Below are 27898 nucleotides of genomic sequence, written 5' to 3' on the forward strand. Positions count from 1 at the left end.
GGCACCCGACACCGTTATAAAACACGGCGTTAGTGACATTTGGAAAAGCAGGCAGGACCTTCAGTCCTTCAAAATGAAACTCTGTGCCTAGCCTGGCTGCAGAGCCACAAGACTGCTGCAAACACCATGGCTTTTCCCACCACACCAACCAGTTGGTAGAAAAGCCCCTTTTTGGGGCAGGATTTGCAGCAAGGGCAGGATTTGCTGTTGACTTTTCTCTGGCCCGATCCTGCCTGAGGTGCTCTTCCACCCTCCCATCAGGCACGCTGCCCTGCCACTCCACTGGGACCTGCAGCGGGTATGGGATCACCCCTCGGGGCATGATGCCGGCTCCCAGCACCCTGTTGCACCCTCCTAGCCAGGAGCTGCTCCAGCCTGGGGGTGGCTAACGATGCGGCAGCCCTCCTTAGGTGCTCAGCACCCGCTAACGAAGGGCCTATCCCCAGCCCTCCCCACCCTGCAGGGCTGAGGCAGCCTCTCTTCTGGGCTGCATGGAGCTGGCATCAGAGCCAGCCCAGGGGTGGGTTGTTGGCTCTGTAGTGTGTGCCAGTCACTGCTGGAGGAGCTGGGAGTGGACTGGGAATACTGGGTATATGGACAAATGTTTGCTGCCAGGGGAGAGCCGCTCACTCTCCTGTTTAACCTTCGAGCAAACCGCTGTGCCTTTCCGTGCCTCAGTTTCCCTCTTGGCACAAGGAGGCAGGAGCAGGATCCCCTTTCCCTACCAAACACATGCACCAAATCCCACAGCCAGGCAGCACAAGCGCATCAGACTTGCATCTTGCCCAGCAGCAGGTGTGTTCTGGGGTTAAACGTTGCTGTTTCTACGTGCATTGGCTTTCCCCTCCCCACGGCCCTGCCGTGCATTGGCTTTCCCCTCCCCACGGCCCTGCCGGGTCAGCCCCGCTGGTGTTTGTCTTGGCTTTACTTGTGCTGGGGTCTGGAGCGGATGCGGCTGGGCAGGCTTGGGAGGGAACCTGCCCTCGAAGCCGTATCATCACCCAGCTCCTGCCTGCGCTCCCGCGCTCCACTGCGGCACTGTCCTACAAAATCCTCTGCTGCAGTAATACACCGCTGAAAAAAAAAAACCAAACCCACAAGCCGTGCATGCACACAGCAGCTCTGCGTGTAATGACTGCTGGGTTATGGATCTGCACGGGGATAACTTTGAATTATTATCTGCACTAAAACCCTGCAGTCTGTTGTGTGCCGGTAATGAAATGTGCTGGCTCCCTCTCTCAGGCTCGTGTTTCTTGCTGCCGTCGCTGGCTGGAGTGAGGCAGAGGAGCAGGGCCGCGCCGGCAGCTCAGTAGTGCTGGGCTGCGCTAGATTTTCAAATGATCCATCTGCAGAACAGGCTCCCTGAAACGTGTGTCGGGGTGAGCAGGGATCAGCCCCTGGGATCTCGGGGCTCCCGGATGGGTGCCAGCCCTGAGAGCCAGAGCAGGCTCCCGGTGTTGATGTCGCCCTCGGCTCCTCTTCGGCCAACCCTCCCGTTGGCACCCAGCCCGGGTGTGACATCCAGCGGTGCGGACATGGAGTCACTGCCGGGGCCACAGGTCCCTGGGTGACGGCGACAGGCTGACAAACGTGGGGTACAAAGCTGCAGCCGGACTCGCTGTGGCAGTGGCTGCTCTTTGGTTTGGCTTTTCTCGGCTGCCCGTGGGGCTGTGCGGGTAGAAAGCAAATGGGGAGGGAGGTGCGTGTGTCCCTCTGCGGGGAGGGCACAAAGCGGGGACCCCGAGGGACGGCCTTTGCTCGTCACTGCTGAGTAGCTGAGGACATCGGGGCAGCTGATCCGCCTCTCTGCACATCTCCCGTCTGATATTTATAGCACTCGTGTTATCAACTCAAATCAAAATCATGTGATGCTCCACTAAGTTGCACTGCAGGACGTAATTAATTACCACGGTTTTTAAGCGAGTGGTCGAAGGGTCTATCTGTCACCTTCATGCCCAAGGGGAAAATGTGAAGGCGCCCAGTGCTTCCCAGTAGCTTAATGCTGGGGAACTGGGGGAACCTGAGGGTACGTTGGGGTGCACTGGAGCGGACAGGCAGCTCCCTGCCTCCAGAGACTGCGCCTGGCGAAGGCAGCTGCTCCTGGTGCGGAGCAGAACTGGGAAGGCGGGATGAAGAAGATGGCGGTGTGCACCGGGGGGGCTTTTTATCTGACACCCCCCCCACCTCGCAGCGCTGTGCAGCCCTGCATTGCTGCCGGAGGGTCTCGGCCCCTGTGCCAACGGCTGCTCCGTCTCCTTCCCCCTGCGCCAGGCGACCTGTTGGGAAAAGCAGGGGGCTTGGCCTTCTCCCAGGGGCCACCCCAAGAAGCTGGGGGGGGTATGGGGACAGAGGGGCTGTGCTTTGAGCCAGCCTGGGGGGCCCAGGCTGTCCCTGGGGGTCCCTGGGGTGGGGTTGCTGCTCAGCGTCACCCAGCTGGTGGGGCTGGGAGCGAGGGTGGGAGGAGGGTGATACTGGTGTCACTGGGGTGCGTAACTGGGGGGGGGGGGCGGTGCAGATGAATGGTACAGGTGGCAGGTGATGGCAAGGGCGACCAGTGAGCCATACTGGAGGCAACTGGGTGCCACCGGGGGTGGCAGGTGGGTGGCACTGGGGGCACGCGTGTGCCACCGGAGCCGGGGGGCAGGCAGAGAAAGGCAGATAAACGTCTTCTGAGGGGGGGGGTCCCGCTGTGCGGGTGGGGGACACCGGGGCAGGGTGATCCCGGGCAGAGGGGCAGCGCCTCGACCCCGAGCCGTGCCGTGCCGTGCCGCGGCGGGGCGGGGCGGGGCCGGGCGGGGCGGGGCGGGGGAGGCCCCGCCCCGCCCGGCCCCGCATTGGCGCAGCCCCGGCGCTAGCGCGGAGGCGGTGCCGGGCGCGGCGCAGAGCGGAGGATGCTGCGGGCGGGGGCCGGTGCCGCCGCCGCCGCTGCCAGTCCCGGTCCCGGTCCCGGTGCCGGTCCCGGGCGGGAGGGCACCCCCCCGCATCCCGCCCGCTGAGCCCCGGCCCGGCCATGGGGGCTCTGACCAGCCGGCAAAACGCAGGGGTGGAGGAAGTGGATATCCCCGCTAATTCCGTCTACAGATATCCCCCGAAATCCGGTGAGCCCCCGGGGGAGGGGGGTCCCGCGTCCCTGTGCCGCCGCTGGCTGCGGGGGGGGGTGGGAGGGAAGCGAGCGGGGCAGGGACCGGGCATGACCTTGCTCCGGTCGGGGATGTCCCCTGACCGCACGCAGCTGGGAGGGGGGGGGCACCCTAAAAATATAGGTTTGGTGCTGGGCGCCCTGGCTCCGTGCGGTGGAGATCACCCCTGGGTCCGCCCGCGGGGTGCCCCCTCGCCGGGTGCCCCTTTGCCAGCCAAACCCGGCTCCCAAACTTGGCTGAGTTGATGCGACTTTAATGATATTATTATGATTATTTGTACCCGCGGTCTGCGGCACCAGGCTGGGAAGGCTGGAGCTTGTTTTATGGCCGGTCGCTCCGGTGCTGGCTCCTCAGGAAAAGCCCAGGTTTAAATTCCCGGGAGGATGAAGGAGGCTGGGGTGGGAGGGATTGGAGGGGATCCCTCCTTCTCAGGGCCCTGCCCCATAGCAGCACCCCAGCTTCTGCCATGGGGAGACTTCACCTTCCCCAGCTCCTCACCCTGTTTCCAGGCTCGGTGGTGATGTTTCTCCCGCTCCCCAAGCCGGCCCTGTCTCAAACCTTGTGTGTGACCTTGGAAAATCTGTCCCTTCCCTCCATGCCCCGGTTTTCCCTGCAAAGGGCCAGGCTGAGCGGGTGTCCGGGGGGGGCCATACGGGAGTCACAGTGGGGAGAGATGATGGAGTCCAGTCCTTGGGTGGGTAGTGCTTCAGAGCCACAAAAATACCGATATCTGTGGACGATGCCCAGGAACACCGTGTGTGTATGCAGGGATTGCCACAGGATCCTTGCGGCATTCAATATTATTAATAGCTAACTGTTTTGGTAGTTAATAGGATAAAGTAAACGCTTGGATCGTTAATGCTGTGACAAATTACTTGCTAATTACAAATAAAGACCTCCTTAGGAAGAATTACAGCTGACACAAAACGTACTCTTGTCCTGAAAAGCTGTGCTTAGCTTTTTTTTTAAATTTTAATATAAAATCAGTTGCACAGCTGGCTGACACATCTGCGGTGATGGGGGTTAACCGGGGCACTGCGGGGTAGAGATGGCCAATCCTCGGCAGCTTGTCCTCCCGCGGGGCTCCCCCAGCTCCCCCTTTTATGCAGTTTCAAGGCCTTTGTCACCCTGATGCCAGGTGAAGTTGGACCACCCCGTCCGTGGGCTTGCTTTCTGCAGGGGCTGTGGCTCTGTGCATTAAGGGGTTTTGTCTTGGGACTGCTTCTTATTTAGGGGCTCTTGAAATATATGAGCATGAAGGGATGGAGGGTGCCAGTACTGTGCCCTGCTCTGGGGGAGCAAGTGCGCTCAGCTGAGCACTTCCAAACTCATCTCAGCTGGCAGAGGATGCCAGGCTGATGCTTAACTCTGGCTTTCAGGGAGAAACCGGGGCTTTCGGGTGTGCTCAGCCAGGCTGGTCCCACTGATGGGGCTTGGGCAGGGCCCAGGGGGATGGTCCCCATGCTGGCCAGGGTCCTTGAAGAGAGGGGCAGGAGGTGCTCAAGTGACATGGCCATCTGCACTGGGACGAGGGCAGGCTGGTGACAGTGGGAGATTAGGGCTGGTTTGCTTTTAATCCGAGAGGGGATTTGCCTTCAGCACTGCCAGCAGCCAAGAGGGAGGCAGGGGAGGACATGCCAGGCAGCGGAGCTGAATCCTCCGTGGCGGCAGCACTTCTCTCACCTCGAATGCTGCCTGGAAACAGCCACTGGCTTTGGAAACGTGGCCCTGGCGGGGGGGGGGGGGGGGTGGGGTGGTGGTCTCACCGGACCCTGGGGCATTTCCCTCTCTCTGCAGACGTGGCTTTGGCTGTTCAGCTGCAGGCTCGCTCAGGATGGCCAGTGCAGCCCGTGGGAATAGGGCAGCTACCTCTTGTCCCAGTTAAGTATGTCCCCTTCCCATCCTGGGGGTCCCGTCCCCTCCAGGCAGCATGCAAATGGGATTATTTAAACCAATATTTTGAAGCAAAGGCTGGGATTTACTTCAGTGGCTCTAATCTCATGCTGGCAAAGGTGATGGGGGGAAGAGCAAGCGGGGGCTCTTTATGGATCTCACTGCCTGGCTAGCAGGATAACTGTTGGGGCAAGTCCCTGGCTTTCAGTCCCTGTCCCTGGCTGAGGGTGGCACCGAGCTCCCGAGGCACGCAGGGGGTGGGACTGTGAGCAGGGCCCTGGCTGCGAACAGGAGTGAAGCGGGTTAAACCAGGCAGTGACACCTCCAGTCCTGGGGGCACAACCCCATGGTGGTGGCACTGCCACGGCACAGGGAGCAGCTGGGGGGGGGTCCCAGGGCCATGGCAGGTGACGGCTGACGCAGCAGTGCCACAGCCAGGATTTGGCTTTGCCTCAGGCTGCCACTGGCTCTGCCCTCTTTAGAGTGCTGAATTAAATAAGCCACAGCGTGCCAACTCACCGGGTGGTGAAGGGATGACCCGGGGCAGAAGCACCCGTCACCTTTTAACCGGCCCAGGCGGTGCCGTGCCCATTGCAGCACCCTGTGCTGGCACCCGCTGCCGCAGGGTGTCCCTCTGCCGGCACCATGCCATGGCCACCCGGCTGGGATGGCCGCAGTCTGTGCAAAACCCGGCACTTCCCTCGCCAGGAACATGTGGATGGGCTGAAAATGAGCTCTTCTATTTTAGCCGCTTTGGAGAGCAGGGCTGTGACCCTGCCGAAACATCCAGGCTCTGACGTATGAGAGCCAGAGGCTGTGTTACCAGAGCAGAGGCAGACTCCAGCCAGGCAGTGATGACTTCGGGGATGATACAGGACATGTGCCACCGTGTGCCAGAGCCACGGGCGCAGCCACAGCACACACCAGGGTCTGCACCCACGGCGTCCTCGCCTGTCTCAGGGCATCTGGGCAAGGTGGCATCCCTGGCACTCATGGAGAAAAGGGGCTGACAGCATCATTGGCACCGCCTGGTGCCAGATATGTCCCGTGTGCTGGTGCCGACAGGCGTGCAGGACGCGCTTTGTTTGCCAGGAACCTCAGGCAGTTTTGATTTATTCCTCCTTTCCAGCAGCCACTCTGTTCAGCCCCTCCCACACGCTCGCCAGCCCTCCGAAGTTTAAGATCTCATTAAAGCACAGCTTTCCCTCAGCAATGTGACCGTCCTTGATGGGCTTTCCTTCCCTCGGGGTAGGTGTTGGTTAAGGATTTATAATTAGCTGATAATAAGGTGGCTGTGGCTGGAAAAGCACTTCCCTCCTCTGCCAACCCGCCATGCCCATGGGGTCACTGGCACCCAGCGGGGCTGGCACGCTCCTGCCGATGCCCCGGGCTTTCCTGTGCTGGTGCTTCTGGGCAGAGTCCGGCACGACTCAAGGCTCTTATTTAATGGCAAGGTTTTTGGAGAACCTTCCCTGGAAGGAAGCACAGGGCCAGTGCTATCTGCTGCAAAGGGGGACCCGAAGCCCCTGGGCCATGCATGGGGCACGCTGGGAGCCTGCAGCACCCATGGGTGCTCCCAACCCGTGGCAGGGAGACTGGGTGATGGCAGCGTGGTCCTCGCCTGCTCTGCCCACCCTATGGGAGCCCCTAGCACCCACCAAACCACAGCTGGGGCCATCGCAGAGAGCTTGTACTCCTTTTCCCAGCTTTTCCCCAGTGCTGGGGTAGCTTTTCTGCAGGTTTAAATATAACTTTTTTCTATTCCCCGCTCTTGCCCCAAGTCGCTGCCAGGGAAAGCTCCAGACAGCCCCATTCTCCCATAGCTGTGCCGCTGTGGGCACCTCCGAAGGCACTTTGCTCTTGTTTGGTTGGGGTTTTTTTTGGTTTGGTTTTTTTTTTTTCACGTGGCTGTGTCCTTCCCCAGGGAGCTGCCTATAAATTATGTACGTGGAAAATGGGACCAGAAAGCTGCAGGCATCAATAATTGATGGTTGACGTTTCCTAACGGGTGCACTGCATCCGGGCATCCCTGCGCAGCGGGGCCTTCGGGTGAAGCTGTATGGCTCTGCTCGTCCCTCGTGCCCTGGTGTTAGATCCCTTCTCCTCCTTCCCTGTGAGCTTTGGGCTCAGTTTTGGTTCTTAAATGCGGTATTAAGGACTGATCCAGCCCTAGGCAGTCGCTGCATCTGCTGGGGGGTAACTGCAAGCTCTGACTTCAGTTCCCACAAGCAGAGCTGCAGCCCAGGCTTGAGCTCCTTTATCTGTGGACCCCAAAGGTTTAGTTTTGGGGTGTCCCTAGGGGAGCTGTGGATGGCTCTGTGCTGTTGGGTTTGGGGTTTTTGCAAGCTGGACCCTGTCCTTGTGGCCAGCGGGATGCGGGGTGCTCTGTCCATCCTCCATCATTGTCTCTCCTGAGTCCTGGTGCTTCTGCTCACCCCTCGCCACCCCTGTTCACCTCCCCCTTCCCTTCCTTTTCCTACATCAAGAAGTCCCAACCTTCTTGCCCCTGGATCTTGTGGACAAGGAGCAGGCACCAGTCAGCTCCTGGCCAGGTTGGGGGGAAAATCTCTCTTGTAGTTGGGAAGTGCCTGGCCCAGAGGCTGCTCCCAGCCTGGGGGATGGAACACGCTGGTGTTTTGGCTCCGTGCTTTACTGTGTGAGGGAAGAAGGGACACCGGTCATTGTCTGGTGTTCATCAGGGCAATGTGGAGCACTTTCTGGAGGGGTTGCTGACCTCCTGGAGGGTCTACAGCCCCCCAAAATCCCCCCTCCTGGAGATGAATCCTTCCTAGGGAAGGCTGCAGGCTGAGAACAGACAGAACTCAGTTCAGTTGTGCTTTGCCCACCTTCCCGGCGATGGCTGCAGGCACCCTGCCTTGAATGGCACACGAGGTCCGTGACGCTGGGCTTTGGGCAGGAGCAACCCTGCCTGTTTTGAGAGCTGCATGCCTGGTCTGTGCTGTCCCTTCCCGGCAGCGTCCGTGGCGGTATAGAAGCCAGCCTGGGACTCCCACGGCTTTTGGTGCTCTGGCAGGACAGGCTGTGACTGCTGCCTTTCCTGCCTCTTCGGAAAATTAGCTGGTGTTTATGCAAAAGATTAGCACTGCTCTCCTGCTCCGCCGCCCGGGAGCCATCTCCCCTTCCTGCTCGCAGACCAGGATTTGGCCACCCCTGCCAGCGCGGGAATGGTTGAAGGTCGGGGTGACCTTGGGTGGCTCAGGCCGGGCTGGGGCTCGCAGGGACTTCCCAGGCAGGGAAAGGGGAGCAGACGCTGCGCTCAGGGAGGGATGCAGCTGAAGCCCCCGGGGTGTGACTCTGCTCCCGTTAAATCCCGCTGCAGGCAGACCCCGGGCCGGGCAGTGCCGTGGGGCTGGACCACGGCACCGGCTTCTCTCGGCTCAGACTTCGGCCATCGGGAGGGCCAGGATTGCGGGCAGGGAGAGGGGAGGGCAAGACAGGCAGAAGGCAGCCAGGACGGGTCGCTTCTTGTCCAGTCCCCCTTCGCCACTGCCTGCTTGGGGGCTGGCAGCACGCGAGCGCAACCCGAAAGGCTCCCAGCAAGGTGACCCTTGGGACAAAGCCACCTCTGAGCCACCGATTTGGTGGCTTCGTGCCATTCCATCGCCTGGTTGAAGCCCCGTCCTACCCCTCCGCTCAGGCGGTCTCTGTGGTTTCTTTCCAGGGAGCTACTTTGCCAACCACTTCATCATGGGCGGCGAGAAGTTCGACTCCACGCACCCCGAGGGTTACCTCTTCGGCGAGAACAGCGACCTCAACTTCCTCGGGAACCGGCCTGTTGTGGTGGGCACCGGGGGGAGCGTTGCTGGGGGGGACATGGGGCCCAGGCATGCCCCTTCCCAAAATGGTGGTGACTGTGTGTGTCATGGGGGTGCATGGTATAAGGCTGCTGGCTGTCACCCCTCAAGGGCAGAGCCAGCCAAGCACACCTGGGGTGGCCCCAGTGGATTCTCTGATGTCTAATATAAGGGTTGGCTACTTGCTGCAGCCTGTACTCCATGGGGGACTAACCCAGGTCTCCTCTCAGCCTGTCTGCCCACATCCACATGCTCCGCAGCAACATAATGTTATTGCTATGTCTCTCACCTTGCTGCTGAACTTGAGTTGCAAGGGGTGAATAGGTTTGCAGGTGGTTGGGAAGGGACTGGGCGATCGCATGACCTCTGCTTTTGGGTGCCACTCTCTGCACTACCTGTGTTGCGGGTCATCAGATCTGTGCATATTTTCCAACCCGTAAGGGCTGCTTGCAGGCATAAACCTGCTGACTTAAAAACATCAGCTGGTGAAGATGATGGTGAGGAGTAAATGGGCTGATTTAGCCCAACTCCTTCTTTCTCACTCCCTTTCTGAGAGCTGCTTTTCTTCTTGGCTTTCCCAGCTCAGCCAGGAGCCATGTCCCAACCCAGGTGGCACAGGGTGAGGGACATGCCAGGAACAGCTCTGGTATGGTGCAGGGCAGAGTAGCTTGGACAGGAGCAGGAGAAAGTATTCCCCAAGCTCTAGCAAAAAAGGCAGGGCGTTTGTGGGGGCTGTGGGCTACATCGATGGATTTTGCGGTGCTGGGTGCTGCCGGCTCCAGCTGGTCCTGGGGTACGGGGAAGCCCGGCAGCTTAGAAGGTCCCTGGACCTCATGATCCTGGAGATGTTTTTTCTGCTTTCTGCCTTTGGAAAGGGAGGAAATGAGAGCAGGGTCATCCCCACGGCGGGTTTCACCTGTAGGGGTAAGGTCCCCTGCTCCTCTGGGTGTATCTCAGTGGGGCAGCTCGCTAGCATTGGACAGAGCTGGGGTGAGGGGGGTGTCAATTATTAAAAAAAAGTCCTAGGTGAGGAATTAAAAGGCACCAAAGCTTTTCTGTTGAGTCAAGATAAATTTGCCTGGTGCTAATGGCCCGACTCTCGAATGCTGCCTGCTCTGTGTTGGGCTGGCGAGGCTGCTGCCTTCCTGGTTTGCTTTTCCTCCTTGAAATTGGCTTTGTCAGTGTTTTGGCAGCGTCATACGGTCCTTCAGCAGGGAAGCACCCAGCCCTGGGCTGTGCCAGAGTGGGAATCCCAGTAGAGCCAAGGGCAGGAGCACCCCCAAAAACCCGTGAGCATTGGTGGGCAAAGCCAGCACCTTTCTGTCCCCTGTGCTTCCCCAGAAAATGAAAAGTCAGCACTTGGGTTCTCTCTCCAGCAGCGAGCACTGAGAAATCCTCTTGATTACAGTAAAAGCCTCTAAACTGCCCAGCGAGCAGTTCCCGAGTCAGATGCCCTGACAGCAGAAGCAGCAGGGAAGGTAAAGGAACAGCTTGGAAACAGCAGAAAGAATTAATACAGCATTGCAAACTAAATTGCATTGCTCCGGCTTAATTACCAACGACCCTGGGCTACAGAGCTGTGACCGAGGTACCGTCCCCCTGGGGAGTGGGGGGGCATTTTGGGGCTGGGCTTTTGGGTCAGCCCAGTTTTGAGGGGTCGAGGAGCACCTGTGTTGTTTCTGGTCCAAGCCTGCATCCGTGCACTGTTTGGGCATCTCTGATGCCGCCTCCAAGACCTGTCCTGATGCTTCTTGGCAGTAATGCTTTCACATTCTGGCATGCTGTGAGAGCCCTGGCTGGGCTGGAAACATCAGAGATGGCCAGTGCTTTTTAGTGGGGGATTTATTTGGGGTTCCTTGGGTGTCAAGGGCCAGGGTCTTGGAAAAATTGCATCCCAAGTCCACTCTAAGACGAGCGTCTCGGCTGAACTATTAACAGCACTGCTGCCCTGGGGATGCGCAGAGCACCCGGAGGCTGTGCAGACTCTCCCCTCCGCAGATATGGGATAATCTGGATTTTCCAGTTTGGGACTGGTTCCCAAGGGGCTGGGAAGGGCGTTGCAGGTTTAAGTAGCTGCCACCATGCTGGGACACCTCTGCAGGGGCCAAGGAGTGGAGAAGCTGCTCGCAGCACTCGGAGAGCGTGGCGTGTTCTGGGGAAGCTGGGGACTGTTGAAACGTGCCGCTGGGTTTCCCTGCCCACGCAAACCTGCTTGGCTCTGCTTGTAGAAAAACCCCAAGAAAGATTTTTGAAGTTGGTGGGTGTTTTTGGTGGTTTTTTTGGTTTTTTTTTCACTTTAACAGAAGCTGGCCTGGACCAAATGTTGCTATAGGTGCATGGACGGTGTTTTTAAATGGGTAACGGTTGCAGTGAGGTGTTTTTCTGATGTTTTTCAGCTTGATTTAAATTGAGGAGATGCAAAAAGTCCTTTAAACAGCCCCTTTCTGATGTGCAAATCCGGCTTGCAAAATCTCATTCAGAAAAAACCCCAACCCCCCCAAAAAAGAGCCCAGACGTGGGCGTGAAAGAGCCCAACCGTGACGGCAAAGCAGTTTTTACAGCAAGAAATTTGCCTGCAGTGCTTCCCCATCCTGCCCAGCCCAACGGCCCCCCGCAGGGCTGTTCCCTGGGGACCCAGCTGCCCCTTTCCTCCTCCATTGCCCACCCCTGGGTGCTGTGGCAGGAGGGGGCTTGCACCCATGGGTGCTATCCCTGCCGGGGTGAGCTCTGCTGCTTAGCACAGGCTGGTGTGGGTATGGGACGGCTGGGCAAGGTGCAAATGAACAAGATTGGATTGTTTTGCTAATTTGAATAGCAGAGGATGTATTGCGACATAGCGTGGCATGTCGTGACGTGGCTTGGCTCCAGCCTGGAGGCCTTTTCTCACTTGCTTCCTTCCAGCTGCAAGGGACGATCCTGCAGGTGCCCTGACAATTCTGCAGGTGCCCGTTTAGTGCTTGTGACTCCTTAAAAAGCTCATTAACAGCAGATTAATGACTCGGCTGTCCTTTTCCCCTCCCGGAGGGGAAGGAGGGGGTGGCAATTCCAAGGTGCCGTGGATTCACCTTCAAATGAATGGCCTTTTGATGCCACCGGTGGGACCAGAGCCATGGGACACAGGGGATTGATGCCCAGCTGGCAGAGGAGGGATGGGGCAGGCTTCTGCCTGGTCCTGCGAGCTGCCTGTCCCGTCCCATCCCGCTGAGCCCTGCATGGGTCCCCAGCCAGGGTGGTGGGGACGGGGAGGGTGACGATGGCTTTGAGGACGGGGAGGGTGACGATGGCTTTCCCACGCGAGGGCGCCAGGGACATGGGAAATGGGCACATGGCTCCCTGCGGGGCATCCCCAAGTGCCATCTGTAATTCAGTCTTGTCCCTTCAGTATTGGGGTGCAGCGGGCACCTCGCCGTCCCCACCCCCCCCCCATCCAGGCTGGGGACAGCATGGGGGGATGAAGGGACCCAGGCAGCCTGGCTTGGTTACCTGTTCCCTCTCCCAAGGCAGCAGTTGAGCCCTTTGGCTCTCGTGAGCATCTGTCCATCCCCGATAGCACCTGATGCCCTCCTGGCTCTGGCCATCCCCTGGCACGTGGTGACAGCTTGCCAACGACCTGGGCATTAATCCCAGCATAAACCTCTGTCCCTCCAACACTTGTTTGTGTCGTCCCCCCTGGGGGGGCTGATCCCTTCCTGGGGCTCAACCTACCTGAGAGATGGAGAGGGATGGATGAAGGGTCCTGCGTCCCTTCCCTGGTGCCCTCGGTCTCCCTTGGGTGGCTGCAGTGCCAAGGAGGGGGTGTCCCCTCTCCCCAGCAAGCCCTGTGGTGGCTGCAGGTGGACAGGAAGGACAAGGTCACCTTGGAGGATGGCTCAACACCTCTCCCTTGTAGCACTGCTGCCTGCCTGGTGCTGCCCAGCCACCCTGTCGGCTCCCCACTCTGGGCACAGAGCTGAGAGAGACCCTGCCACAGAAATCCCATCCATCCTTGGAAGAAAATAGGGATGTTTGTGTCCATTCCTTGGCTGGCAGGCAGGGAGGGAGCTCTGGTCTCCCCCCGCCCAGCCTCATCCAGCAGCTCCGTGCTGCATCAGCAGCCTAAAAATACATCGGCAGCTTCCCGCCTGCCCTGTGCCCCGTGTTCCCCTCGCTCTCCAGGCGAAGGGACAAGGAACAGCCCTTCTCTGCGTGCCCCCCCACCCTGCCCCGGTGAAACTGTCCCCTGCAAGGGGTTTTGGGCTTGCTCTTTGCAGAGCGATGTCCCTGTCATCGCGCTACCTGGTACCCAAGTGCCAGCGGGAGCTGCAGGTGCTCAGCACCCATCAGGATGTGCAGGCCACCCTGGGTCCTTGCAGACAGGGTGTTGGGTCCGGGGACAAGGTCCATGGCCGCTGTAATCCCCTCCTCGTGCGTCTGCCTACACTGGTGTCTCTCTCGTCCTAGTTCCCTTATGCTGCTCCACCTCCTCAGGAACCCGTGAAGACCCTCAGGAGCTTAATCAACATCCGCAAGGACACCCTGCGCCTTGTCAAGTGAGTCCTGTGGGGGGAAGACGGGGCTGGGCACCCCACAGCCATGAGCCACAGGTTTGGCTGGATGCTCCTAGGGGATGCTGAGCATGGGGATGCTCTCATCTCGGCACAGGCAGATAGAGGGGACAAGCCATTGCTGTCCAAATGTACCCCTTCCCCTCCCGGCACGGGTGAGCTTCCCGCATGCGGGCACTGGCTGCGCTGGCTCCACTGCGGGATTAAAGGAGCTTAGTGCTGCCTTTGAAGTGCTTTGCTTTTTCTTCCTCCCCGACCTTCCAAAGGCTTTGTTGGAGGGAGGCTGGGGATTGCAGCTGGGACGGGAGGTTTGGGATTACAGCTGAAATCTGCCTGCGGCACTTCTCAGGCTGCAGGCTTGACCTTGGGCATGCGGGGCCCTCCTGGCGTGCCTCAGTTTCCCCTGATGGAGGGGGGCGGTCCCTTTTGGGGCCATTGGTGCCGAGGGCAGCCTCATGCCAGGGGATCAGTCCTGGGGCACCCTGAGCCGTCCTTGAGGGGTGCCGGTCTCCCGGACCCTCTGTTCTCCCCAGGTGCTCGGAGGAGGTGAAGACCCCAGGGGAAGAAGTCAGCAAAGCCAAGGTGCACTACAACGTGGAGTTCACCTTCGACACGGATGCCCGTGTGGCCATAACCATCTACTACCAGGCGAGCGAGGAGTTTCACAATGGGGTGGCGAGGTGAGGAGCCCCAGCCCGGCATGTGTCTGTCTCCCTGGCCAGGGTGTGGGGCTCTGCTGATGGACTTGGAGCCTCTTCTCCCTGGAGCATCACCCCTCCTCAGGGCACGAGGCAGCTGCCAGCAGTGCTGAGGATGGAGAGGGGCTCATTGCCTCCCCTGGGTATCGCTGCCAGGTCCCTGCCAGCCCCCGCTGCCTCCTTCCCCATCCTGCCGTGCTCCCTCTTATCACCTCCAGGTCAGAGCTGAGACCAGGAGGAATCATTGCCCCTCCTGGTCCCCTCCAGGTTGGCTGCAAGTTTGTCCCTCTCCCACTCCTGTCCCATGCTGGCTGCCCTGGGGTTATTTTAGCCCCGTGGATTATTTTAGTTCTTGCCTCAGCCCCAAGAGGCATCCAGGAGGGGAGGGGAGGAGTGACCCCCCATCTATCCCATTTTTCTGGCATCCTGTGAGCTAGGGGGGACCGGGAGGAGTGTGGGGACACCTGCAGTGCCCCGACTCTGTCCTCTCTCCACGGGACAGCTACATCCCCAGGGACAACAGCCTGCAGTCGGAGACGGTGCACTACAAGCGGGGGGTGTGCCAGCAGTTCTGCGTGCCCTCCCACACCGTGGACCCCTCTGAGTGGAGCGAGGAGGAGGTGGGTCCCACTGGACTGCGGCATCAACCGCAGGGTCGGGTACAGTTACGGATGCGGGATGAAGCCTCCATTGCTGCTCCATCTCACCAAGCCTCTCCTCCTGTCTCTCTCCAGCTGGGCTTCGACCTGGACCGGGAGGTGTACCCCATGGTGGTGCACGCGGTGGTGGATGAAGGAGAGGGTGAGGAGGGGGTTCCTTGCTGGGTTGGGCTTGCCCAGTTGCTGGCACCGTGGTGCCAGCCCTTGTACCAACCAGGCAGAGCCTCCTGCTTCTCCTTGCTGCTGCCAAGGCTCTGCCTGTCCCCTGAGCCCTGCCTGTCCCTTTGTGTCTTGCAGAGCACATCGGGCACTGCCACGTGCTGCTGGCCACCTTTGAGAAGGTAAGTGCCAAGCTGGGGCTGTCCTCTGCCTCCTGCCCCCTTGCCCACCGGGTGCGAGAGAGCCTGGAGAAATCCCGCGGGGCTTGGGATGGTGCTGCTGGGCTGGGGCTATTTTGGGGCTGCTTCTGAAATTCTGGGAATATCCCCCAAATCCTTGATTTTAAGCACCCGCTTTTGAGGCCTTTGGTCTCAGCTCCATCTTCTTTGCCCCAACAAGTCTCCAGCCTTGTGATGTGTGTGACATCCTACACCTGCCTGGTGCCGGGGTGTCAGGAAAAAACAGAATTGCTACAAACTGGGCTGGTTGGGAGTGAGGTGGGAGCGGTGACAGCTACAGGGTGGGCGGGTGCTCGAGCACGGTGGTCCCTGGGGTGCTCAGCCCCGGTGCCCACCCATGTGCTCTCCTCCCTCCAGCACAGCGACGGCACCTTCTGCGTGAAGCCCCTCAAGCAGAAGCAAGTGGTGAGTGTCCAGGTGTCCCCGAGGAGGTGGCAGCTACTGCCCTGCACACCCCTGGGGGGGAAGGTGGCGAGGGGCTTTTGGGGAGCAGCCTACCCCTGCCCTGCTCCTGCCTCCCCGGGAGCTTGGGGACCACCGGCAATTTCAAGTGCGTTGATGCAAAGAGAAACCACAGATGTTGGGGCAAGGAGGGCTGGCCAGAGGAGGGGGCCAGGAGCTGTGGCAGCTGGGGGGGCTGTGTCTCGGCTCCTCACCCCTTCCCCACGGGGTTGCAGGTGGATGGCGTGAGCTACCTTCTGCAGGAGATCTATGGCATTGAGAACAAGTACAACACGCAGGACTCCAAGGTACGTGCCTCCATCCTGCAGGTCTTCCCTCATCCCCTCACTCCTTCCCCTAGCACTGGTTCAGCAGCTAAAACACACACGGGGCAAGAGCTTGCAGCGTGGCACAGAGCTGCCTGGGACAGTGCAGGTGTTTTGTGTTGGCATTGAAGCTGCTGGAGGCAGAAAGCTGAAGGATTGAGCCTTTTTCCCCCATCCTTTGTGGTCCCTTGGGAGGGTGGTAGCTGGATCTTGCTGGCTTAGGAGGGGACTGTGGGGCTCAAAGCATGGGATGTGCCTCCCCCCTGCTATATATATATATATATATATTTGTAAAAGTTGGGGTGAAGGATGCATCCCTCTGTGGGGTGCCTGATGCCTCTGGCCCCATCTCCCAGCCTCCAGGAGGGGAGGGATAAGATCCTAGGGTTGTGTTTCAAGAGCAGGGACACAGACAGGACCCCGCAGTGAGCTCTCAGGGCATCCAGCTGGTATTTTTAGGGCACCTACCCTCATGCTACATGGGCTGGGGACCTCGAGGCCAAGCGGTTCCCATCTCTCCCATGGGGCAGGTGGCCGAGGATGAGGTGAGTGATAACAGCGCTGAGTGCGTCGTCTGCCTCTCGGACGTCCGCGACACCCTCATCCTGCCCTGCCGCCACCTCTGCCTCTGCAATACCTGCGCCGACACCCTGCGCTACCAGGCCAACAACTGCCCCATCTGCAGGCTGCGTAAGGGCTGGGGGAGCTGGCATCTCTGGGAGGGGGCTGGCATCTCCCATCCTTGGGTTTTTGAGTCCCTCCAGCCCCACATGCAGCGATGCTGTGCAGTGTGGGGATGCCCCTCCTGGGAAATGGGATGGCATTTTGGGGGAGGTGTGTGTCTCCCTTTGGTGCCCAGTTTTCACCCTGCCCTTCGTTCCCGCTGCTGCAGCTTTCCGAGCCTTGCTTCAAATCCGAGCCATGAGGAAAAAGCTGGGTCCCCTCTCGCCCACCAGCTTCAACCCCATCATCGCCTCGCAGACCTCTGACTCTGAGGAGCACTCGGTCAGTGCCCGGCTGAGCCTGGCCCCCCTGGGCGGCTGTGAGACCCTGGCCCCCTCCTGGCTGGGGAGGTTTGGGGATGCACGTGCTTCCTGGGGCCAGGCTTTATTTATTTAATGCAAATTGATCTTGCAAAAAAAAAAAAAGCAAGTTCAATATTGCAAAAAAAAGGGCTTTCAGTTGGGTGGAAAGATGGCAGATTTGGGGCTTGCATTTGTGCAGGTAGTTTGTCCATTCTCTGGGTTTTGGCTTCTCCCTGGGGAATCCCAATCCTGCTGGGAGCAGGGATGGGGGCAGTGAAATGGCCCAGGGGGGGACACTCACCCTGTCTCCCCCCTCTCCCCAGTCCTCGGAGAACATTCCCCCGGGCTACGAGGTGGTGTCGCTGCTGGAGGCCCTCAACGGGCCGCTGACACCCTCGCCAGCCGCCCTACCACTGCGTGCGCTGGGGGACCCTCCAGGCGCGGGGACCCTGCCCTCGTATGGCAGCGATGGTCCCGTGCCCCCCCTGCGAGCCCTCTCGCCCCTCGAGCGTCTTCCTGACTGTGGACCCCCAGGGCTCAAGCTGAAGAAGAGCCTCTCCAAGTGAGTACTGGGGTAGAGGTGGGGGTCCAGAGGGGTTCAGGGGGTTGTGAGTGGGGGTGAACCTCTCTGCTTTACCCCCTCCGGGCAGGTCCATCTCACAGAACTCCTCCATCCTGCCCGAAGAGGAGGATGAGAAGTCGTGCACCGAGTCGGAGCTGAGGGTCTCCAGGAGGAGATCCCCTGCCCGGCGTGAGGAGGTGAGCACTCTCCGAAACATGCTGGTGATGAGCTGAGGCACTGGGTGGGGTGGCAGCAGGTTTGGGGGAGGCTTGGGACCAGAGGGTCTGGCTGGAGTTTGCCCCTCTTGGCTCTTCCTCCGTCCGTAAGGATGCCCAGGGGAGATGGATCCACCCCTTCTGAATATCCCTATCTTGTCCTCCCCACGCACGCTTCTTCCAGGAATGCGGTGCGACGCCGGAGAGCGAAAACCTCACCCTGTCGTCATCGGGAGCCATCGACCAGTCCTCGTGCACCGGGACCCCCCTCTCCTCCACCATCTCGTCCCCAGAAGGTACGGCACGGCGGTGCTCGCAGGTGTTGGCAAGGCAGGAGGGCGGCATCACGGTCTTGGGTCTGTCCTGCTGTGGGGGCACGTGGAGTGGGTTTGTGTGGCCCCTTCCTACCCTGCCATGGACATTGCATGAAACCCCAGGGTGTCACCTCTGCTTTGTCACCCATAGACCTGAAGATGGAGGGGGGTCATGGGGGCACTGGTAGCCCCTGCTTCATCACGCCATAGACCCAGAGATGGGGGGCTGCGGGCCCTGGGGACCCGCTGCTGGCAACTTTCCACCCATCACGCCTCCGTGGCATGCAGCAGGTCCTCACTCCTTGCCCCACTCTTCCTCATTAGCCCCCTTTTCAATTAGCTGCTGCTGTGCTGTGACTCGCACCTGTGGGCTGGGGGGGTCCAGTGGCCCCGCTCAGCCCCTGCTCTCCCCCAGAGCCCGTCAGCAGCAGCCTGGCTCAGTCCGTCATGTCCATGGCCTCCTCCCAGAGCCAGCACTCCCAGCTCAGCACTGACACTGTGTCCTCCATGTCCGGCTCCTACATTGCTCCCGGCACAGAGGAGGAGGAGGAGGAGGAGGGGGACATGCTTCCCTCACCCGCGGCCGCCAGCGCCACAGCCTCTGATGGAGAGGTAGGGGCTGGGGGGGTTGTTGACGGTGCCCATCGCCCCCACGTTCGAGAGATTCCCCATGGGATGTAACTTCTCCTCCAAACTCACTGGCACCAGACTCTTTTTTTTTCTTTTTTTTTTTTTTCCCCCCATCTTTCCCACCTTCTTCCCACAGTCGACGCCTGTGGAGTCCCCAGATATAAACTTCGTCAGCATCTCGGCTGAGGAGCGTGATGCCGAGGTAACCGTAACCGCCCCATGCAGGGCTGGGAGCCGTGGTGCCACCCAAAACGGTGGGGGGACCCTGGACGTGCCCAGCTCCAGGTGCCCATGGAGGGGGAAACTGGGCAGCTGGTACCGCATTCCCTCGGGGCTGGGCTGGGGAAGGGGCTGTCCACGCATCCGTGTCCCTGCAGGGCTGCCCTGGAGATGGATGGGACAGTCAGTGGGGCTGTCCCCTATCCAGGATCATCTTCCTGGTCTTTGGAAACCCCCAGGGCCAGGGACGTTCCCCCAAAGGGACCCAGGGACAGACCCCGGCATGGTGCCAGGACCCTGCGGGGCTGCTAACTCTCGCTGCCTCTCGTCTGTGCCGCAGGGCAATGACGTGTTGGAGGATGAGGACGCCTCTCCCACGCAGGAAGATGGTAAAAGGCCCGGGTCGTTGTTGTCCCCTTGCTTTCAAGTTCGGTGTCACCGGTGGGCAGCCGAGCGAGTGGCAGATGCTGTGCTGGCCCCAGCTCCCCTGCCTGCTGGCTGCCATCGGGGAGAGCCCTGGGTGACTCTGTGGGCACCGGGGCTGGGAAAGCATCTGTCACAGCAGGGCCACCCATGGGTGGATTGAACACCAGTGGGTGGGGGGAAGCCAGCCGGCCACGGGGACCCCGGTGAGCGTGGCGTGGGGCGCGGAGCAGGCGACGGCTGGAGTGCAGGATCCAACGGTGTTTCCAACGGGCTAAGTGGGAAAGAGGCTTCTCCGTGTTTTTCCCCTCACCCAGAAGGTCTTTCCTCACACCTCTGAAAGCCACCCCCTTAGGGACCCCTGTCTGGGCTGGTTCCCGTAGGAAGGGGCTGCAAAACTGTTCCCTTTGGGATGCTTTCCTCATTTTTTTGGCCAGTCCTCAATGTGCTTTCATGAGCCAACACGTATGCATTGAGGGCTCCTCTTGCTTCCTCCCTTGCACTCAAATAGCCAAGGAAAGACATGGTCACCCTCGTGCCATTGGCCACCAGCCACCTTGGATTTCTTTTGGGTGATAGGGAGGCCACCAATGTGTCCCCTCCCACGTTTGCAAGTCTCTGGTTAGCAAAAATATGCCAAAACTGTTCCCCCGTCCAACCTGGACACTGAGCCAAGCTGGAAAGCAGGAACACCCCTTCCCAAAACGTGGCCTCTGCCCTGCAGGGAGGCTCTTGCTGATGGAGAGACTCAAATATAACAACTGGGGATCAACTGGGGGCTGTGGTGGACACCCACGGGCATCCCAACAACTTCGGGAGCAGGACGGCCTTTCTCCTTAGGACACGGTCCTGTGCCCGTTCTCAGCAGGGCTCCTGGATTATTTGGGAACATCCCTCCTGAGGTTTAGTTGCCTGCATCCGATGGATGCAGGTAAGAACTTGGGGGCTGATCTCTCGTACAGGTGATGCTAAGAAGCAGTTACCTCCCTCAGCCCCGAAAGCCTCCATCCCCCCTGCAAAGCTTGGCTACGGCTTCTTTTGCCCCACGCATCCAGTTGCTGCCTCCTCCCGGCATCCCTGCGGCTCTCACGCACGCGCTGATGGTGCTGGAGAGGCTCCGGCGGGAGGTGACGGGTGCCACCGTGGCCCGGCTCTACTGACCGGGGAGCACTTGGCCATGCCGGGGGAAGGTTTGGTTCAACCCTGGGCAGGCCGTGGGGGAGCAGGTTCACGTGTGCCGGTGCCCATTGCTGCATCGTTGCTGTTTTGCTGCCCTCTGATGTGGCCAGTGCAAGGAAAGGAGCAGCTCGGACCATGCCCAGGCGTTATTGTCCATTCTTCACCCACTCCCATCTAGATGCATCATTTTTATCTTTTTTTTTTTTTTTTTTTTTGAAAGAGGGTGGGGAGGGGAGAGGAAAAGACCCAGAAATCCCACACCCCACCGCTAAAAAGGCAACAGCAAGCCCCAGCGCCGAGCCGTGGCGTTAACTGCCTTAACTCCCTTCCAGGCCCGAGGACAGGCGCTTTCCTCGGTCTGAGGTGTGACAATAACAATGACTTGGGCATCGCACACGTGAAAGCGCTGGACAATAAACTGTGCTCTGAGGCCTGCTTACCTGGTGAGTGGCCGTCTGCTGAACATGAACTTGGGTTGGGGGGGGACAGTTCCACTCTTCCCTGCATCACCCCAGCCCTTTGTATCCATCCCTCCTCTCCCGCTACCACCACCATCATTCCCCACCACCACCATCCCCACCAGGTTGCCCTCACTGCACCCCACCACCTATCCTGCCACGGGGCTGAGCACCAGGCACGTCACCACCCAGCAGCTGTAGGTCAGGGTGACTTGGCCGGGGGGCTTCTGGCACCCTGGGGGGGCACCAGCCCTCCCTGTGGAGGCGGTTGTGTGGCACAACTGTAGCCTGGTCCAGACTCGTGGTGGGTGCAGCAGTATTTTTGGGTTGGGATGTGATCCGCAGCCAGTCCAGCCTTACTGCAGGGGTTGCCTGCCTCCCCCTCCTCTTCCTCTAAGGACGGGGAGATGGGGCATGTCAGGTCGGGGTGTACTTCTGCACAGCCCCAAAGTTCATCCCTCTTTCCCATTTCTTCATGCTTTCTCTCCCACCCTCCTTCCATTTCTATTTCCTCCTGCCCTCTCTCCATCCCTTTTTTTCTCTTCTTCCTCCCTCCCAGGCTCCTCCGTCTGCGTGAAAGTTCATGTTCGCTCTGTGCCAACACGGTTTTCTCAACCCACGCTTGTGTCCCCTCACTCTCCAGAGTTGCCCAAAGGTGACAAATGTATTGGTGACCCCAGTCCCTGTGCAGGCCAAGGGGGCAGTGGCCTGGGGACCCTCTGCCCAGCGCTGCAGGCTCCTCTCCGTCAGCCTTTGGGGGAGGAAACGGGGCAAAAAGCCAAGATGAAGCCCTCTGAGGGTCTAGGTCTCCATCAATACATTTGTGGACAAGCTGAAAGCAACTCTGCCCCTTCCTTGCCCCTTTGGCTAAATTTGTGGCAGGTTCCAGACCCACAGTGGGTGCTGGAGAGCTAGGAGGGTGGGTGAAACCCACTGGAGGGAGGGGAAATCCTTTCTTTCTCCTCTTTTCCTCTGGGAAAGCTTCCTCTCCTGCTGCCTCATGTGTTCCTGGCGGTTTCTATGCTGGAGAAACATTGTTGAGGCTCTTGGGGAGGAACGCCTGCCACAAATGCCCTGTGTCCCCCCCATCACCCTCTGGCAGCAGCTGGCTGAGCCCTGCCGGCCCAGGGGGACTGGGGAGGGGGCTGGGGGGGTCCCAGCAGCTCCACTGCCTTTGCTGGGAGTCCTGGCAAAGCATCCCCTGGCTGTGGCGCCGGCCAAAGCCTTCCCTGACCGTGTTCCCCTTGGTTGTGCCGGGGGGAGGATGAGGAAGGGGGAGCTTTGCAGCCCAAACGGCCCTGGCACAGGGTCAAATTCTTGCTGTGCTGCAAGGACTGCAATGGCCTCGTCCCCTGCCTGGGCTGGGGTGCAGAATCTGGCCCTTGGGCTGAGCCCAGCCAAGGATGCGCTCTCCATCCTTTGGCCACCACGTCTGTCCGTGCATCCAGCGGCTGCGCTGCTTGGAGCCCTCGGCAGGGAGCCGTGCTGCCGCCCGCATGAGAGGGGCGATCTGGCCTCGGCTCTTGCTGGGAGAAGTGGGGGGCTGCCGCTCGCACTGGGGCTGGGGGCGGAGGAGTGCAGAGTGGGGGCTTCAGGGCTGCCCGTGGTCCCCTGGGGATGGGAGAGGGGCCAGAAGGAATAACTCCGGGGATGCAGAGCACTGCCCTAAAGGGGTTGGAGGAAGGTTGCCCTGGGGTGCTGGGAAGAGCTTGGGGGGCCGCGGCAGTGAAGGGGAGCAGCTGCCCACAGGGCTGTAATGGCTGGTTAGTCGTTTGGTATTTTGCCACATTAATTTTGTTCATTAGACTCAGGGTAGCTCCTTCCTTCCCCGGCTCTGTCTGCTCCCCGTCAGCAGCCACTCGCTATCAGGACTCGGCTGCTTTGCGACGGAGACAATTTGAGGCATGATTTAATACTGGTGGTGCTGGATTGCAATCGCAGAGCTGGTTTGCATGCACCGAAAAAGTCCTTTTTGGCAGAGGTTTCTTGCAGGTCTGGATGTATCTGCATCCATGGGGCTGGCAAGAACAGTGTGGACTTTTATTTTGGGGCCAGGTGCTGTTTTCTTGAAAGCTTGAAAGAAAATCACCTTGACCAGAGATTACATTATTATTATTATTCCTCCCTCAATTTCTCTCATGGGGAGGTTTTGCTGTGATCAGACCTATGGGTTGGATTTTGCCCTCTCTGTAATGGATGAAGGCACGGGACGTGGTTCCTCAAAGCAGAAAGGTTTGCTCATCCCTAGTGCTGTTGTGAAATCTCTGCAGATTTCAATCTGGTGGGAAAGGGCTTTGGGAGGAGTTGAAAGGTTGCATCCTGGGGATTTTAGGACACAAGGTTTAAAACCCCCAGATCTGTGTCCTCAAGGGGATCCTGCCAAGCTCTGGGGTGTGCAGTGGGTTGCAGGGGCTGTCCCTGGGGCTCAGAGCATCCTCTGGCTGCAGCCACAGCCTCTGCTAGGGACAGGGTGGCATTGGAAAGAGAAACTGGGGAAGATGCCTGCCGAAAAGGCTGGCAACAAGGTGGGGAGGATTGGGGAGCTGCTTTGTCGGAGGCAGTAGAAGACCTGAAATCCCCTGAGGGCTTTTGCTGGTTTAAACCTGCGGATGATCTGAGCTGTAAGCGATATTGCAGCGGGCTGGGCGAGCTGGTTGGGTTTCGCCAAGATGCTCTTTGGGAGCCGGTCTGCGCAGGGCAGGTCTGACGGCTGCTAATGGCAGGGGGGAGCCCCCTCCTGCAGCCCAAGGGGAGAAGAGGCGGATGGGCACAGGGCCAGGTCCCTGCTGTGGGGCTGGACTGTGTCCTGCTGTCCCTGGCCCCGCTCCTCGGCAGCCTCCCAAGGGCGTGCTGAGCTGAGCTGGGTCTCTGCACCGGAGCACTGCAGTGACTTATGCAATATCAAGCTCTTAATGGGATTTTGGTGTGCCTGTGTATAGGGGTGTGTGTGTGTGTGTGTGTGTGTGGTCCTGTTTAATTCTCCATTCCCTCCGGGATCTGCAGACTTAACGTGCCTCGCTCTCCAGCCTGAGCTCACCATGAAAAGCCAGTCGAAAAGGCAGCTGTCACCTCCCATAAATCAGCAGGCAGTGGGTTTTTGTTGCTCCCTCTCTGAGGAAGCCTCAGCACTTGCCCTTGGCCTTGGGGTGCCCTTGCATGGTCCCCCTGGCTCCGAGCTGGCCCCACACCTGGGCACGGGGCTTAACCTCACTGGTGGGAGCAGTCACCCTGTTTTAGGGGTGCACCCCCTTCCTAAGGGCACCACGTAGCCTCTGATCATTTGGGTGGCGGGACGCAAGCCATGGGCAGGCCGGTCCTCAGCTCTGCCCATCGCCCTGCCCCAACCGGAGGGTGCTGCCTGAACCGGGAGCCTGCAGCCGGAGAGGAGGCGCGTGGGGACCTGGCTCCCCCCATGCCACAAGCATGCCCATCCCTCGGTTGTCCTCGGCACGAAACCCCGGGGGGCACCACGCATGACGGCCCCTTCACACCGTGCCCGGCGGCGGCGGCTCCCCGTCCTCATCCCAGACCCGTTCGCTGGCGGCGAGCTCCCCCGTCCCCCTGCGGTCGCCCCGTTTGCTCGCTCGGGTGCATGCCCCCGTGCCGCCTCTGCTCCCGCCTTCACCATGTGCCTTCTGGTCTCTCTTGCCACGCAGCCGCCGTGCCGGACTCCTGCCCCATTAACATTGAGGAATAGGTATGAGACCCCCAGAGCCTGTGCCCGCCTCGCGCCCCATCACCCAGGGGGGGTTGGTGCTGGGTTGGCACCCCTCACCCTGGCATTGCTGGCGGTCCCCTCGCTATCCTGGCCAGGGTGACATCCCTTAGTGCCTAACCTGCAGCCCCCACAGGCATCTGTATGTGCCTTCTTGCTGGGCACGGTGCGGGGCAGAGACAGCTCCCTTCCATTCGTCTTATTAAAACCCGGCCACGGTGCACGGTGCTTCCCGTTTGCCCCTCGGCATTCCTGATAAATTGGGGGTTTCAGGGGCTCCCTCAGCCTGGAAAGGTAAGTGCAGGTGCTCACCAGCCCTCACTGCAGCCAAAACCAAAGGGGGGGCTGGGGAGGTGGGTGTTATTTGGGGAGACTAAACTGCATCCCCCATGGAAAGATGAACCAAGCGTGCCAGTGGGCTTTGGGAGCTCCTAAACCCCCGTTTTCTCCCCCCAGGCCCGGAGGCAGCCAACAACAACGTGTGGCCGCAGCAGGCACCCTGGCCCCGCTGCCCCCCCAGCACCCAAGACCTGGAGCAGGCAGCGGCCGCCCTGCCCATGTGAGGGCTGAGCCTCGGCGGGGGCACGCACCCCCCCCCTCTGCCCGGAGGGACCCTGGTGTCCAGGCGCCATGGGCATCACCACCTCCACCCCTCGCCTGTAGCAGGACTGATTTTCGAAAGAAAAGACGGTAACCTCAACTCTTCCTCCTTGGCCCCCCTGTGCAGAGGGGGGCTGAGAGCCACATCACTTCGGAGCCCCCCATCAGCACCTTCCCATCTTCCAGCCCTGATGGGGACAGGCTGGGGTCCCCTCCTGCCCCCGGCCATCTCATACCCCCGAGCTCCTCTCCTCCAGCATGCGGAGCAGATGGGACGGGGTCACCCCACAAAGGGGGTCCTGAGACGTGGCCGGAGGGGGATGATGGGAGGAGGGTGCCCAGGGGTACAGGTTAAGGATGAGCGTTGGTGTTGGCGTGCTCGGTGCATGAGCCAGTGACCTTCATGGGGGGGGGGCTGGCTGCCCTCTCAACTTTGCTGGCCCGTGCCCCTGCCATGCCATGGGATGTCCCCATTAATGCACTGGCGGTGATTGTGCCCCCCTAGCTCTCCCTCCCTCCGCTCTCCTCCTGGGTAGCATGTGGGCTCTTGGGTCAGGCCCACGAGGTTGCTTTTCCCCAGGGGATGGAGCAGGGTGGCAGGGGTGGGCAGGGGACCTGGTACCCCCCCTGGTCACCAGCTCCCAGGGCATCGCTAATTTAACCTCACTGTCTTCCGCCCCGCTGTGAGCTCGGGGCTTGGGGCTGTGCCCTCTCTCTGGAACAAGTGCCAAAAGTGTCACCCCCACCCCGTCCCACCCGTCCTGCCCCCTCCATCGCACTTTGTAGCAGGGGGTGGATGAGGGTGGGGGAGCTGCCCCTCACCCCTCCATCCCCACCCCTCCATCCCCATCCCTCTGGCCAGCACTGGGCTGACAGGATAAGTGGGTTTTGCTCCAGGGGACAGGCACACAGGGACACCAGTGGGGTAGGGACGCAGCCACAGACCTCGGGGACCTGATGGGGCTATGCCAGGCTCCACCCTGGAGAGCATCAGGGACAGTCAGAAGCCACTGTGAGGAGCATCAGACCCAGCATCCCAATCTAGCGAGCTCTGGAGCTGTTTGGGCCAGCCCAGGGAGGGGAGGCTGAGCCCCCCCTTTCCCCCCACTTGGTTTTCTCAGTAGCACGAGCTGGGGGAGAGCCCCCAATGCAGACACAATAGCAAAGCCCACCTTCTTGCGGGAGAAAAACATGTTTCAGAGCTATGTTAGTACAGAGATGTTCATGCAGTGAAAGCAACGTCCTGCAGCAGCCGTGGGGTGTGAGCGGGGTGCAGGTCCCCACCGCCCATCCCTGTGGCAGGGCATGGGATGTGCTGATGGCCATGGCTCCTAAAGGGGGATAAAGCCCATTTTGGAGCTGGGCAATGTTTTCTCTGCCCGGCTTATAGCTGGGGCCATGGTAGCTGCTTGCTCTATGGCCCCAGTGTGGGTCCTGCCAGAGCAGGGGGTTGGTGTTGGCCATCCCACTGCTCCCTCCTCTGGGCTCCCTCCACCCCGCTGTGTCTCCCATCGGCTCAATAGCTCCCAAACTTCTCCCCGGGAACCTGGGGCTGGGCGCATGATGGTGGGGGTGACATCTCCAAACTGCCATCCCATGGGATGGGAGCTGCTAACAGCACAGAGGGCTGGAGCAGCAGGGGGACAAGCCTTGTGCCCCATTCAGGGACACACTGCCATGGTGGGGCAACCCACAGGTTTAGCTGTCCCAGCCCCGAGGAGCCAGCAGTGCCGCGCTGGGCACAGGGAGAGCTTTGGGGGTTCACTGTCATGCTGAGCTGAGAAAACCAGGGGGGCTGCAGGAGGCCAGGTGCTCCCCCACCCTCCAGCATGGGCAGGGGAGGGAAAATTGAATTGATGCTCCAAGGGTGGTTCGTCTACCAAAGCTCAACCTTCCTTGCAGTTTCGAAGGGGACAAGAGCTCTCCAGGCCTGGCTGGGCACCATGGTGTAGGGCTGCGACAGTGCTTGTGGCTGCCGGCAGGTCAGAGCAGAACAGGCAGGTCCTTGCTCAGGAGGGTCTCGGGAGGTGACCAGGAGGGTTTTTCCAGCTGCTCTAAGCTGTGTGTCCCCAAGGCTGCAGGAGCAGCCAGGCGAGCTCGTGGGATGGCTGCAGACCAGGGCTGCGGCTGCCAGCAAGCACAAGGCAATAAAGAGGAGCTGGGAGGATGCTGCGGCCAAGCAGCATGCTGCTGCCGTGGTGCGAGCAAAGAAATGAGCATCCTCTGCCATGGCGCAGGAGAGACAGGATTTTGGCGTGGGTGGCACCAGCGCCGTCCTTGGCCACCCAGAAGGAATGAGGGGTGGGCAGGAGCCTCCAGTGCTGGCAGTGTGGGGTGAAAGGCAACAGCCCCTTGTCTTACAGGGCAGCCCCTTGTTCCAGTGATCGGCCTGTCAGGGATTTAAGGAAGGAAACCAGATTGCTGCTTACGACTTTGCTTTGAGCATGTTTTGGATTTTAAGAGTATGTTTAATAAAGGGTATCTTATGTCGATGAAGTGTCCAGAGTTGTTTCGTGGTTACAAGGCGAGGGCGGGCAGTCGGGGTCTTGGGGGCTCAGTGGGTGGAAACCCTTTTTGGCTGGGAGCATTCAACCACCTGTCACCCAGGCACCTCCCCAAAACCAGCTCAGCTCCTTCAAATCTG

At 60.1% G+C, this 27898-nt stretch overlaps 1 protein-coding gene across 3 annotated transcripts; it reads left to right on the forward strand.

Moving 5' to 3' along the window:
- The first annotated feature begins 2851 nt into the window (after nucleotides 1–2851).
- Nucleotides 2852–27746, forward strand: RNF157 (ring finger protein 157). Of its 3 annotated transcripts, none has more exons than XM_075044960.1 (20): nucleotides 2852–3098; nucleotides 8716–8834; nucleotides 13289–13377; nucleotides 13926–14072; nucleotides 14593–14710; nucleotides 14825–14891; nucleotides 15047–15090; nucleotides 15505–15552; nucleotides 15825–15896; nucleotides 16445–16604; nucleotides 16807–16919; nucleotides 17263–17501; nucleotides 17590–17698; nucleotides 17901–18012; nucleotides 18446–18642; nucleotides 18797–18862; nucleotides 19220–19268; nucleotides 20814–20924; nucleotides 21499–21594; nucleotides 25111–27746. In XM_075044960.1, the coding sequence occupies exons 1-20, from the start codon at nucleotides 3011–3013 to the stop codon at nucleotides 25215–25217; spliced, it is 2151 nt and encodes a 716-aa protein (XP_074901061.1). In that variant the 5' UTR covers nucleotides 2852–3010; the 3' UTR covers nucleotides 25218–27746. The 3 variants fall into 3 exon arrangements, with proteins under 3 accessions (XP_074901061.1, XP_074901062.1, XP_074901060.1); XM_075044961.1 differs by lacking the exon at nucleotides 21499–21594 and adding an exon at nucleotides 24596–24636; XM_075044959.1 differs by lacking the exon at nucleotides 21499–21594 and having other exon boundaries at nucleotides 2874–3098.
- The last annotated feature ends 152 nt before the right edge of the window (nucleotides 27747–27898 follow it).

The sequence above is a fragment of the Buteo buteo genome, chromosome 13, assembly GCF_964188355.1.
Source record: "Buteo buteo chromosome 13, bButBut1.hap1.1, whole genome shotgun sequence".
In the NCBI taxonomy this organism is placed as follows: Eukaryota; Metazoa; Chordata; class Aves; order Accipitriformes; family Accipitridae; genus Buteo; species Buteo buteo.